The 14,621-nt window shown below is 35.8% G+C and overlaps 1 protein-coding gene across 1 annotated transcript in view; it reads left to right on the top strand.

Annotated features, from left to right (window-relative positions):
* Positions 1–10,715: 10,715 nt before the first annotated feature.
* LOC143240650 (ubiquitin carboxyl-terminal hydrolase 4-like) overlaps positions 10,716–14,621 on the top strand; it is a 70,898-nt gene continuing 66,992 nt past the window's right edge. Inside the window, exons 1-2 of the mRNA XM_076483420.1 lie at positions 10,716–10,852; positions 12,381–12,508. Coding sequence (XP_076339535.1) covers positions 10,758–10,852; positions 12,381–12,508 — 223 coding nt within the window. The 5' untranslated portion in view covers positions 10,716–10,757. The remainder of the gene's footprint in view (positions 10,853–12,380; positions 12,509–14,621) is intronic.

Raw genomic sequence — 14,621 nt, 5'->3', positions numbered from 1 at the left:
AACTGTCCAAAATTAGACGAGAATAGATTTGTGACAAATTTATGACGGCACATCATATTGTTTTATTTGTGTCCAGTTAGTAGCAGTTATTCTTTTATAATAATAACGCCAAAAACTAATATTCCTGAAACTACAAAATAATAAGTAAGAATTTCATATTGACGAAAAACCCACTTGACGTAAAAATGTATTGTCAAAACGGCTGGTATGGGTATTAAAACTTTAATTAAAATAAAATACAAAACAACTTTTCGATCTTTTTAGGTCATCTTCAAGTTAACAAAGAGAGTTTGAAAGTAAGAAAATAATACCTGAATCATTTACGTGAATATAAAAATGTCAGATGTAGAAAAGAAAATATCGTATGGTGTATGACACAACCATTGTAATATTAAATAACCAATGACACTTAATAAATACATATAGCTGGTTATAGCCAAGTCTTTTCCGATAACCAAGAAGGAGAAAATGTTAACAAACAAGTTCAATAAAAGGATTTAAAACGAAAGTTAGGACAGTCATTTATACGTCAAACAAATCAATTATCAAAAATTAATTTAGCTAAACTTACGACGTAATGTCCTGCTATGTACGGAACTTTTGTTGTTTTTTTAATTTCGTTAAAACGTTTATAACTTGATCTAATTATACGATCCACATATATATGCAAGCACGACTCTTCTGTAATATTTTGCTGTACTTTCTTTCAGTACGGTTAGTATTTAAACACGTTTTAGTCAAACGTGCACTTACTGGCTGCAGTCATGAAGTTACCTTCAATTAGAAGATATGATGGCCAAACTGCACAAATATATTAGTTACTTGCACCTTATCTTGCTCACTGTTGTTGGTTACTTATGTCTATTCACACTTACTATTCATAGTTACTTACATCTACTTATTATTACTATTGTTAGTTACTTATGTCTATTCATACTGGCCCGACATGGCCAAGTGTGTTAAGGCGTGCGACTCGTAATCTGAGGGTCGCGGGTTCGCATCCCCGTCGCGCCAAACATGCTCGCCCTTTCGGTCAATCCCACTATTCGTTGGTAAAAGAATAGCCCAAGAGTTGGTGGTGGGTGGTGATGACTAGCTGCCTTCCCTCTGGTCACTGCTAAATTAGGGACGGCTAACACAGATAGCGCTAGAGTAGCTTTGTGCGAAATTCGAAAACAAACAAACTATTCATACTTACTATTTTCAGTTATTTATATTTACTCACAATAAATACTGTTAGTTACTTATATCTATTCACACTTACTGTTAATAGTTATTTATTTATAAATACTGACAACTACTGTTATTAATTAGTTATGTCTATTCACACTTACTATTGTTAGTTACTTATGTCTATTAACACTTATTATTGTAACTTAGTTATGTCTATTCATACCTACTAATGTCAGTTAATTACATCTACAGACTATCACTATTGTTAATTCCTTACGTTTATTCACTGTCATTATTGTTAGTTACTTTTGTCTATGTACACTTACTATTGTTAGTTACTTACCTCTAATCATTACTACTGTTGTTAATTACTTATGTCTATTCATAATTACCGTTGTTAGTTACTTACATCTAATTACTATTATTATTGTTAGTTACTTATGTCTGTTCACACTTACTATTGTTAGTTACTTATGTTATTCATAATTACTATACTTAGTTACTTATATCTACTCACTGTTACTATTATTAGTTACTTATGTCTAATCATACTTAATGTTCTTAGATACTTACATCTTCTCACTATTACTATTTTTAGTTACTTATGTCTATTCACACTTAATTTGTTTAGTTACTTACATCTATTCACAACTACGGTTGTCAGTTATTTACGTCTATTCACACTTAATGTTGTTAGTTACTTACATCAACTCGCTATTACTATTGTTAGTTTCATATGTCTGTTCACACTTACTATTGTTAGTTACTTACATCAAAATGCACTTACTGCTGTAAGATACAGTCATGTGAAAAATTTAGGACACCCTATGAAAGCCTGTATATTTTTGTAATATTTTTGGGATATATAGATATTTAATCTCAATTTTAACAATACTGAGAGATTATAAGAATATAACTCAACAATTAAAACTGAAGAAAAGACTTTTCAAGATCTTCTGTAAATGTAATTCTACACAAATGCATATTCGAACTGAAGAAAAAGTTAGGACACCTTACCCCTAATAGCTAGTGTTACCTCCTTTGGCTGAAATACTACAGTGAGACGCTTCTTGTAGCCATCTACCAGTCTCTGACATCGGTCTGAAGAATGTTTGCCCCACTCCTCAATGCAGAATTCTTTCAGCTAAGAGAGTTTGAGAGGTTTCTTGCATGTACAGCCCGTTTCAAGTCAACCCACAGCATCTCAATGGGATTAAGATCTGGATTTTGACTCGGCCATTCCAGGACTCTCCATTTCTTAGTTTTCAGCCAGTCCTTGATGGATTTACTGGTATGTTTTGGGTCATTGTCGTGTTGCACGGTCCAGTTCCGCTTCAGCTGTAATTTTCATACAGATGGTCTCACATGATCCTCAAGCACCCTCTGATACACAGTAAAATTCTTGGTGGATTCTGTGATTGTGAGCTGTCCAGGTCCTGCTGCAGCAAAGCAGCCCCAAACCATGACACTTCCACCCCCCATGCTTCACAGTTGATATGAGGTTCTTTTCCTGGAATGCTGTATTTGGTTTACGCCAAACATGTCCTCTGTTCTGGTGTCCAAATAATTCAGTTTTGGACTAATCTGTCCAAAGAACATTATTCCGGAAGTCCTGGTCTTTGTCTACATTCTCTCTGACAAACTTCAGTCTGACCTTGATGTTTCTCTTAGAGAGCAAAGGTTTCCTCCTTGCACACCTCCCATGCAAGTTAAACTTGTGCAGTCTCTTTCTGATTGTAGAGACATGCACTTTCACGTCAACAGCAGCCAGAACCTGCTGTAGGTCCCGTGATGACATTTTAAGGTTTTTGGAGACCTCATTTAGCATCTTGCGGTCTGCTCTCGGGGTGAAGTTGCTTGGATGACCAGACCTGGACATTTTGGCAGTCGTTTTGAAAGCCCTCTACTTGTTGACTATTTTCCGGACAGTGGAATGGCTGATTTCAAACTACTATTGTTAGTTACTTACATCTATTCACTATTATTATTGTTACTTACTTATGTCTATTCGCTCTTACTATTGTTAGCTACTTACAACTAAACACACTCACTGTCGTTTGTTACTTGTGTATATTCACACTTCCTGTTGTTAGTTACTTACATCCACACACAACTCCAGTTTTTAGCTACTTACGTCTATTCACACTTACTGTTGTTACTTACGTACATCTAAACACACTCACTGTTGTTAGTTACTTATGTCTATTCACACTCAATAGGTTTAATTACTTAAATCTATACACAACTACACTTCTTAGTTAATTACTTCTATTCACCCTTACTATTTTAGTTACTTACTTCTACTCACAACTAGTGTTGTTAGATACTGATGTCTACTCATACTTAATGTTGTTAGTTACTTACATCTACAAACAATTACTGTTGTTAGTAACTTATGTATATTCATACCTACTATTGTTAGTTATTTATGTTTATTCACACTTACTATTGTTAGTTACTTTCATCTAAACACACTTACCGCTGTTAGTTACTTACATCTATCCACACTTGGTATTGTTAGTTTTTTACATCTACTCAAAATTACCGTTGTTAGTTACTTATGTGTATTCAAGCTTACTATTGTTAATTACTTACACCTACTCACGATTACTGTTGTTAATTACTTATACTTATTCATACTTACTATTGTTCGTTGCTTACATCTACTCAAAATTAACGTTGTTAGTTACTTATGTGTATTCACACTTACTATTATTAGTTACTTATATCTACTCACAATTACTAGTGTTAGTTATTTACGTTGATTAATTCTTACTCTTGCGAGTTACCTATGTTTATTCACCCTTACTATTATTAGTTACTTACATTTAAAGAAACTTACTGCTGTTAGTTACTTTTGTCTATTCACACTTATTATTGTTAGTTACTTACACCTTCTGACAGTTATTGTTGTTAGTTGCTTACCTCTACTCATAACTCCCGTTGTTAGTTACTTATGTCTAAACACTCTTACTGTTGTTAGTTTCTTACATCTAAACACACTCACTGTTTTTAGTTGCTTGTGTCTATACACATTTACTATTGTTTTGTCTACTCACACTTACTATTGTTAGTTACACTCATCTACTCACAACTACTGTTAGTTACGTATGTCTATTCACACTCAGTATTGTTAGTTACTTTCATCTTCTCACAGTTACTGTTCTTAGTTACGTATGTCTATTCACACTCAGTATTGTTAGTTACTTTCATCTTCTCACACTTACTGTTCTTAGTTACTTATGTCTATTCACACTTATTATTGTTTGTTACTTACATCTACTCTCTGTTACTAGTCTTAGTTACTTATGTCTATTCACATTTATTGTTAGTTACTCACATCTAAACACACTTATTGCTGTTAGTTACTTTTGTGTGTTCACACTTACTATTCACATTTACTCACAATTACTGTTGTTAGTTACTTATGCCTAATCACTCTTACTATTGTTGGTTACTTGCATGTACTCACAGCTCCTGTTGTAAGTTAATTATGTCTATTCACACTTATTCTTGTTTGTTACTTACATCTACTCACAACTGATGTTGTTAGTTGTTTATGTCTCCTCACTCTTACTATTGCTGGTTACTTATATCTAAACACATTTACTGTTGTTAGTTACTTGTGTCTATTCGCACTTACTATTGTTAGCTACTTACATCTACACACAACTAATGTTGTTAGTTGTTTATGTCTATTCACACTTACTATTGTTATCTACTTACATCTACAACATTAGTTGTTTATATCTCCTCACTCTTACTATTGCTGGTTACTTATATCGAAACACATTTACTGTTGTTAGTTACTTGTGTCTATTACGTTACTTACATTTACTCAAAACTAACTATTAGTTGTTTATGTCTCTTCACACTTGCTATTTTAGTTACTTACATTTACTCAAAACTAATGCTGTTAGTTGTTTATGTCTCTTCACACTTACTATTGTTAATTACTTACATCTACTCACCACTAATGATGTTAGTTGTTTATGTCTCTTCACTCTTACTATTGTTGGTTACTTACATCTAAACACACTTACTGTTGTTAGTTACTTATGTCTCTTCGCATTTTCCGTTGTTAGTTAGTTACTCTTATCTACACGCAATTACCGTTGTTACTTACTTTCATCTATCAGGTTATCCCTTAAGTAATGTCCGATATTAAGTTGAGAAAAAGAGAAAGGATTTGAAATGCTTTTAATAATATTTAATCAATAATGTATGTTTCATTATTATTAATTACTTCCTGACAACGATTCACAAGCTTCTGAATGTCACTTCTATAAATTTATTGGGGTTTGTTGGAGAAGAATGTTGAGAGGGTAGTTTTGGCATCTTCATGTGTTCCAAGCTCTTTTCCATCAAGACAGTTCTGCAAACTTTGGAATAGATGATAATCATATGTGACAAGGTCTGTAGAATAAGGAGGATGTGGAAGTTTTCCCAGTCTAGTTCTTCAATCTTTGCAGATGTGATCCTTGCTGTATGGGGCCATGCATTATCGAGGTGTAACACAACACCTTTAAGGATTGTCAAAGCAGACCTCTTTTCTTTCAGTACAACATTCAAGCGCTCTAACTGTTGACAATAGAAGTCTGATGTAATCATGAGATTGAGTGGCAGCAACTCGACTTTCCTAGGGTGGAGGTCCATTTTGGACTGTACTTTAGCCAGTTTACCTGCACTAAGCTATTGTCTGTGGTGCTTAACATTATTATTAAATATCCATTTTTCATCTCCAGTCACTAACCTGTCTAAAAAAAGGTGAGTTACTTTCACGAGAGTGCAGAAAAGTGCAAATGTCCACTGTTGCTCAAAGGTCGGCTTCTGTAAAATCATGAGGAACCTACTTTCCAAATTTCTACACCTTTCTCAAGCTGTTGCAGATGATAGTGAACTGTTGAATCGGTTGAATTTAGCTTCTGTGCTAGTTCTGCAACTGTTACAGCACAATCTTCATCAAGTGCAGCCACCAGCAAGTCATCATTAAACGCAACAAAACAACCTGAACGTGGCGCATCACTTAATCTGTAGTCACCTGATCTGAACTTCTCAAACCACCTTCGACATTTTCTTTCATTGAGAGACTCCACACCAAAAACACTTTGAATGTTTCATGTAGTTTCTGCTGCACTATTGCCTTTTTTCAAACTCATAAAGCATTATATGTTTAATGTGCGCCTCAGATACATCCATCTTTATAAGGGTTTATTTGATTATTGATCTGAAATGAATTAATTTATTTTATTTGCATGAACATTTTTATACATCTCCTACTACATATTTTAGTCATCAAAGCCTTCTACAAGGACAGAAATGATGATTCACTTGCTGTATTAAATTTTCGGAAATTACTTATGGGATTACCTGATACATACAATTACGGTTGTTAGTTGCTTGTGTCTATTCACACTTACTTTTATTAGTCACTTAAATGTGACCTGGCATGGCCAGGTGGTTAAGGCACTCGACTCGTAATCTGGGGGTCGCAGGTACGAATTCCCATCACACCAAACATGCTCACCCTTTCAGCCGTGGGGAGCGTTATAATATGACAGTCAACCCCACTATTCGTTAGTAAAAGAGTAGTCCAAGAGTTGGTGGTGGGTGGTGATGACTAGCTGCCTTCCCTCTAGTCATACACTGCTAAATTAGGGACGACTAGCGCAACTTGCCCTCAAATATCTTTGCGAGAAATTCAAAACAAAACAAACCACTTAAATGTATTCATACTTGCTATTATTAGTTAATTACATCGATCGCGGGCTCGTCCTTTCAACTGTGGAAGCGTTGAGATGTGCTAGCTAGCCCCATTATTCATAAGTAAATAGTAGTCCAAGAGTTTGTAGTGGGTTGTGGTGACTTACAGTCTTTCTTCTTTCTATGATGCAAAAAACGGGTTTTCAATATATTTGTTGCTCATTGCACAAATATCCCATTATGTAGCTTTATCCTTAACAATTAACAAATATCTACTTATTGTTATTATTTACTCAAGTTTATACATCAGTAAATGTTAGCTACATTGGTCCACTCGCACATTTTGTTTTATTATTAATTTTTAACATTAATAAAAAGCTGTGTAGAGGAAACGAGGTTGGCCTGAGCATAAGCCAGAGCTTTGTTTTAAATATATAATATTTTTACTCACGTGTTCATGTTTGTGATCTCTGTCATGAATTTATAATTACTAAGACCAAAAAAATATATGAAGTTTTTAATCTTGGTAAGTGAATGAACTGTATGAAGACTATACGATAACTTTTCCACTGAGTATGTTACTTTAAACCTATTGGGTAATTAACCTTTCTTATTACATTCACTGCTGAACATCCAAAGTCTGCAAAGGCGAAGTCCCCACTCACTAGGTGAAATTTAACGTCACTAAACGTCAATAACGAGTATGCCCCCCGTGAGCATCAATAACTGCTTGGCATCTCCTGCCCATGGAAGCGATGAGATGACGAATCACATCCTGTGGAATGGCTGTCCACTCAGCCTGCAAAGCTGCTGCAAGCTGAGGTAGAGTCTGCGGTTGAGGTTGTCGCCGTTGCAGACGTCGGTCCAACTCGTCCCAAAGATGTTCGATGGGGTTTAAATCTGGTGATCTGGAGGGCCAGGGAAGAACGTTGATGTTGTGGTGTCTCAAGAAGACAGTGGTGAGTCGGGCTGTGTGAGGACGGGCGTTGTCATGTTGAAAAACGTCGTTGACGTTCACCATGATGGGTTGCACATGGGGCCTAAGAATCTCGTTGACGGTTGCGAACGGTCTGATCGGAAATCCTACGCAGCCCTGGTATGGATGAGGCAGTAGACGTCGCAGTGGTGGTCCTATCTCGAAGGTGACGTAACCGGATGTAGCGATCTTGTGCGGGCGTGGTCACAAGAGGTCTGCCAGATCGTGGACGGTCACGAGTTGATCCATGTTGTTCGTGACGATTCCATAGCCTTGTGATGGTGCTTGGGTGGACATTCAGAGCTCTGGCAACATCTAATCGCGATTCGCCTGCTTTCAAGCGACCACTGGCGTTGTTGCGTTGTGCTTCAGTCAGTCTTGGCGTAACTGTATTGCGTGTCGGTGGCTTAACACTGAGCTATGGAAACCGAGAACCCGTCACTTTTATAGAGATTTTGCACATGTTGCACTTGCAGAACATGCAGATCTCTCAAACAAATTTATTGGACACGCATGCGTTTTGGCGAAAAATCCGATGTTTTCCTCCGTTTTCAAAGTGCACAACTTTTATTGTCATTTTGGTCTGACAATCAGTGCCTTAACACGTGTAACATCACATACTCTGAGCTTGTAACGTTATTACATATATTTCTCTTTAAAATAACAAAAATATCCCTTTTGCGTTTCTTGTTTTGAAGAGCATATACACTCATTATATTCTGTTTCTCAAGCTTTGATGGAATACATTTAGTATGTACAGTTCCATTTAGATATCTTTTCTTGTATACTTTCTACTTAACTAGACTCCATGAACTGATTATCAACGTTTCTCACAAATGTGTTTGACAAATTATTACAAGTTTCCACTTGTATCGTTTGTATTGATTGGTTGGTTAATTTATGAATTTTGCACAAAGCTACACGAGGGATATCTACATTAGTCTTCCCAATTTAGCAGTGTAAGACAAGAGGAAAGGAAGCTGGTCATCGCCACTCACCGCCAACTTTTGGGCTACTCCTTTACCAACGAATAGTAAGATTGACCATAACAGATGAAAGGGCAAGCACGTTTGGTCCGACCGGGATTCGAACCCGCGACCCTCGAATTGGTGACAATCTTCTATCTTATTCCATTAAGCCACTCTTCTATCCAATTCAGTAGTTAATTTTATATTCATCTTCCTTTCTATTTCTGTAAGTATATACAAAACTATGGGTGATGAACACTTTTTGTTCGTGCATAAATAGTTCGCACTAAGCCAACGTGCCACTGTATTAGCATATGCAAATTACTTTCTGAAACGTAATTGACCGTCTGCATTATTATTTTAAGATTTAGTTCGAGTTTTAAAACTATGTCCAATTTTATTAATAAATATTAAACAAGACTATCAACTGAATTCCATAAACACACCCACGTACATGTAAGGTATGTAATTTTTGGATTTAGATGTCACGAGAATTAATTTCATCTCTAAGACTTTAAGTTGAGACATACTTTCTTCTACATATGTGCGAACCTCATAAACTAATGTGGAGAAAGATATGGCTTTGATATTCGGCAAATAAAACAGTTTGGCAATAAAGCAAGAAAAAAACGACCTTTACTCTCCAGATAATGATAAAAACTTTATTTCAACCCTCATTTTACCATTGCAGCTTTATTAAAGCTATTTATTGAAATAAAACATTTTCTCATTTTATTTCCAAAATTGAAAATTCCTTCAGCGTGCATTACACATTATGAATACCATATTGAAAATCCCTTCAGCATGCATTACACATTATGAATACAATTAACATTTTTTCTTTGAATATATATTGTAAAATCTTAAAAACCAGTGCGACAGTTAGGAATGTTTGATATATTGACACTAATGTGATACTATAGTTGTTGCAATACATTATTAGCTCAATTACCATGTATGTTGTCGTTGTTTTGAATTAAGCACAAAGCTACACAATGGGCTATCTATGCTCTGCCCACCACAAGTATCGAAACGTGGTTTTTAGCGTTGTAAGTTTGCAGACATACTGCTGAGCCACTGGAGGGCTTACCATGGATGAATGAACAAGTGTTATAGTAAATCGAAAGATGTTTTGTAATGTTTATCAGTTCCATAATGGATACTAAAATAACTGCAATAAAAGTGCAAAATAATTTATTAAATTTTTTTTTAATATATGCAGATTTATGTTTGTTTGTTTGTTTTTTGGAATTTCGCACAAAGCTACTCGAGGGCTATCTGTGCTAGCCGTCCCTAATTTAGCAGTGTAAGACTAGAGGGAAGGCAGCTAGTCATCACCACCCACCGCCAACTCTTGGGCTACTCTTTTACCAACGAATAGTGGGATTGACCTTCATATTATAACGCCCCCACGGTTGGGAGGGCGAGCATGTTTGGCGCGGCTCGGGAGCGAACCCTCAGATTACGAAGCGCACGCCTTAACGCGCTAGGCCATGCCAGGCCCCATGTTTCTTTATATTAATCTAATATTTTTCTGAATAGGTTTATTAATAGTCTAAATATATGCAAATATACCATAGAAGAAATGTGTTATATGTTAAGGATTTCAATACGCGTAAGGTATCTCAAAACATCCTTCTACTCATAAAATAATATAAATTATTTTTCATTAAAACAGAACAGTAGGCCTACAAGTCTTCGGATTTATAACGCTAAAATCAGGGGTTCAATTCCCGTCGGTGGACTCAGTAAATAGCCCGATGTGGCTTTGCTATTAGAAACACACACACACACACAGTTGGCCTACATGTCTGATTAATTTACATTAACGCCACCAGGTATAACATAGAACGGTATCCTAATATACAGGACGACAAAATAAAGAAGACGAACATATTTTACGTCATATCCGGGTGGATGTCTGAGTAATATCGACAATGGCGGTAGGTATTTCATCTCTTCCTGATCTTGAAACTCAAAAAAATGAAATATCTAACCTAATCAAGACTCCTTTGAGAAAAGGGGAGACATGGTAAGTGGTTATAAAACATGCTGAATTTATCTCTTGTGCTTAGTTGTTGCTGTAATGAATAAAAAAGTCTTATAGTTCATTTAATGTTAAACTGAAATCGCTGTCTCTGCCTGCAGTGTACAGTACTGATTAGACGGTAATATACAATACAGTCAGTTGAGGTATTATTGCACATTTACTAACTGAGGATATTGAGATAAAACGGACTTAGATATTTAAATGTTCAGTTTCAGTGAAGGCTGAAGACAGTATACAAGTCTGCTGCATCTTAGTTAAATTGGACTATTAAAATTACTGGGAGTGGGAATGAACACCATATTAAAATAAATCGGCATTTTTGAATGATTTAGACATTTAATAGTTAGGCTAAATAACAAGCTACATCATATGTATTATTAATATTATAACCTGTAGTACTCTGTGAGCATAGTAGTGTTATACAGTTTTATTCGTTAAAATATATGACTTATAAGCACAAAATGTTAAGAAATATTTTAATTTTTATTTGAACAGGTGTTATTTACATTATTTAGTAGTATTCTTATTCTTCGACTGAACAAACCTAGAGAGTTATGAAAATACATTTTTGTTTTTAATTTCCCCAAACAGTTAGTCTTATTTTATTTAGTTTATTCTTATGTTTATAATATCAATAGTAGGACATTAAAATTTTAGATGTGGGTTAATTGAACAAAATCATTTGTTGGTTAAATGTCTCAAACTTTAATGGTTGGCTATCTTATTTTTCTGGAAAAAGGAAAGGGGGACATTATTTATGGTTTTGGACCAATTATTGTAGTATTTTTAAAGCAAAATAGAGAATAAATATTCAATATAATGTAACAGAAATAAAGGGAAAACAGCATGTTTAAAATTGAAATATTTATACTTGGTATTCTATACTTTCACATTTAATATCTTAATATAGCTGTATTTTCCTGGTTGCTCTTGTTATAGTAAAACAGAGTTAAAAAATAAAAGAAAGCTGAAAAAAGTAAATGATTTATTTCAGTATATTATCTGTGAAATGATTTCTATCCAGCTTAATATTAAAATACATCTTGTTGGTTATGAAGGTTATTTGACCAAGTATTTTAAAGTGTTTGTTTCCCTTAACCAGGTTTTATTTTCAGTCATAGTTGTATTTCTGTTTCTTTCCACTAATATAACATTTGTATGCTAGTCTTTCATACATGCACAAAATTTTGGAAAGTGACGTTTTTATGTCTGTAATGTTTAAAGAAGTTATGGATACTGTATCAAAGTGTCCCTCTCTGGTATAGTGATGAGTCTATGGATTTACAATGCTTAAATCAGGGGTTTGATTCCCCTTGGTGGACTTAGCAGATAGCCTGATGTGGCTTTGCTATAAAAAAAATACACACTCTCACGTGCACACAAAAACAAAAACACACACTGTATCCAAACATTCTTTGGTCTTAGTTTAAGCTCAGAGAAAGTGATCTGAAGTATATGTAATATATTTTAGAAGCTGTTGCTCAGATAATGTTTAATTCTTTTTTTACAGGTTTCTGATTGACAACAAATGGTTTAAGCAGTGGAAAAAATATGTGGGCTATGACAGCTGGGAAACGTGTGGTATTGGAGAAGAAACTTCTCATCCAGGTCCAATTGATAATACCTTGCTACTGAAAGGTAAGCACTGAAATGATGAACAGATGGTAACAGACTACAGTTCTGGTAAAGTCAAAATAATGAAAGTTCAGTGCCATCCATCTACTCTTGTGGTTTGATTATTTAATAAACATAGCTTTGGAAACAAATTTTCACATCATAGTAGGGTAAATAAAGTGGTTTGTTTAGTAGTTTATGGTTTTGTGTTAGACACAGCATGTGTAACATTGACCAGTGATATTTATTTGGAAGTTTTAAAGACTTGAGAATGAACCACAGGGCTGGAAATTTTTGTTTCTGTAGGCATTCTTTTTGTTGAGGAAATTGTTTGTGTATATTAAATTATATCTGTTTGATAGAAATGTTATTTGATGAGAAGTTATGAGGTAAGCGTAATTAGTTTTAGTGAGTATAGTAGGCAGGAACAAGTTATTCTGATAACTCAAAACATTTGTTGAACATTACTTTTATTTCTATCGTATTCAAACAAAGTGTGCAAATAAACTGGATATTTAATCCAAACCATTACATGACAGAAGTGTGTGTGTACTCAACAGATTACCATGAGCAGAAATGCTGTCCATCTCAATGTTATCTTACTTGTAGAGTTATTTATGTTGTTACACATTTGTGGCATACAGCAATTGATTGTTTCAAGTATTTGTGTCAGGTTTACCCTGGTACATGTTCTTGTGGTAGGTTTACACTGGTATTACATGTTCTTGTGGTAGGTTTACACTGGTACCACATGTTCTTGTATGTCAGGTTTATGCTGGTACCACATGTTAGTGTGTCAGGTTTATGCTGGTACCACATGTTCGTGTGTCAGGTTTATGCTGGTACCACAGGTTCGTGTGTCAGGTTTATGCTGGTACCACAGGTTCGTGTGTCAGGTTTATGCTGGTACCACACGTTCGTGTGCCAGGTTTACGCTGGTACCACACGTTCGTGTGTCAGGTTTACGCTGGTACAACACGTTCGTGTGTCAGGTTTACGCTGGTACAACACGTTCGTGTGTCAGGTTTATGCTGGTACCACAGGTTCGTGTGTCAGGTTTATGCTGGTACCACACGTTCGTGTGCCAGGTTTACGCTGGTACCACACGTTCGTGTGTCAGGTTTACGCTGGTACAACATGGTCGCAGGTGTCAGGTTTACGCTGGTACAACATCGTTAGGTGTGTCAGGTTTACGCTGGTACAACACGTTCGCGTGTCAGGTTTACGCTGGTACAACACGTTCGTGTGTCAGGTTTACGCTGGTACCACACGTTCGTGTGTCAGGTTTACGCTGGTACAACACGGTCGTGTGTCAGGTTTACGCTGGTACAACACGTTCGTGTGTCAGGTTTACGCTGGTACAACACGTTCGTGTGTCAGGTTTACGCTGGTACAACACGCGTTCGCGTGTCAGGTTTACGCTGGTACAACGCGTTCGTGTGTCAGGTTTACGCTGGTACAACGCGTTCGTGTGTCAGGTTTACGCTGGTACAACGCGTTCGTGTGTCAGGTTTACGCTGGTACAACGCGTTCGTGTGTCAGGTTTACGCTGATACCATGCGTTCGTGTGTCAGGTTTACGCTGATACCATGCGTTCGTGTGTCAGGTTTACGCTGATACCACGCGTTCGTGTGTCAGGTTTACGCTGATACCACGCGTTCGTGTGTCAGGTTTACGCTGGTACCACGCGTTCGTGTGTCAGGTTTATGCTGGTACCACGCGTTCGTGTGTCAGGTTTACGCTGGTACCACATGTTCGTGTGTCAGGTTTATGCTGGTACCACATGTTCTGGTACCAAACTTGATTCAGCAAATTGCTTTTGTCTTTAAGTTATTCAGGTGACACAGGTCTATGTTATGAAATTAGAAATTGCTTATAACATTGTTTGGACTAACATGTGAATAAATGTTTTATCACCAACATGAGAACATTTAATGTTATTTCAGATATATCTCTAGTAATTTTAACACTTTTTAATACTGAAAAAAATTTTAATATTTTGCTGTTTTTCAGGCTCCATTTTTTGATATCTAGGAAATGAAAGGTTTTATATAAATATAGTAGTTTTAACCCTTTCATTATGGATTGTGTGTAATCCACCCAGCTCATAACCACAAAAGTATCCATGAGAGTAATT

Source organism: Tachypleus tridentatus, chromosome 13 (assembly GCF_004210375.1).
Source record: "Tachypleus tridentatus isolate NWPU-2018 chromosome 13, ASM421037v1, whole genome shotgun sequence".
Lineage (NCBI taxonomy): Eukaryota > Metazoa > Arthropoda > Merostomata > Xiphosura > Limulidae > Tachypleus > Tachypleus tridentatus.
Note: the sequence above shows the minus strand (reverse complement) of the source record. Positions and strands in the feature narration are given on the sequence as shown.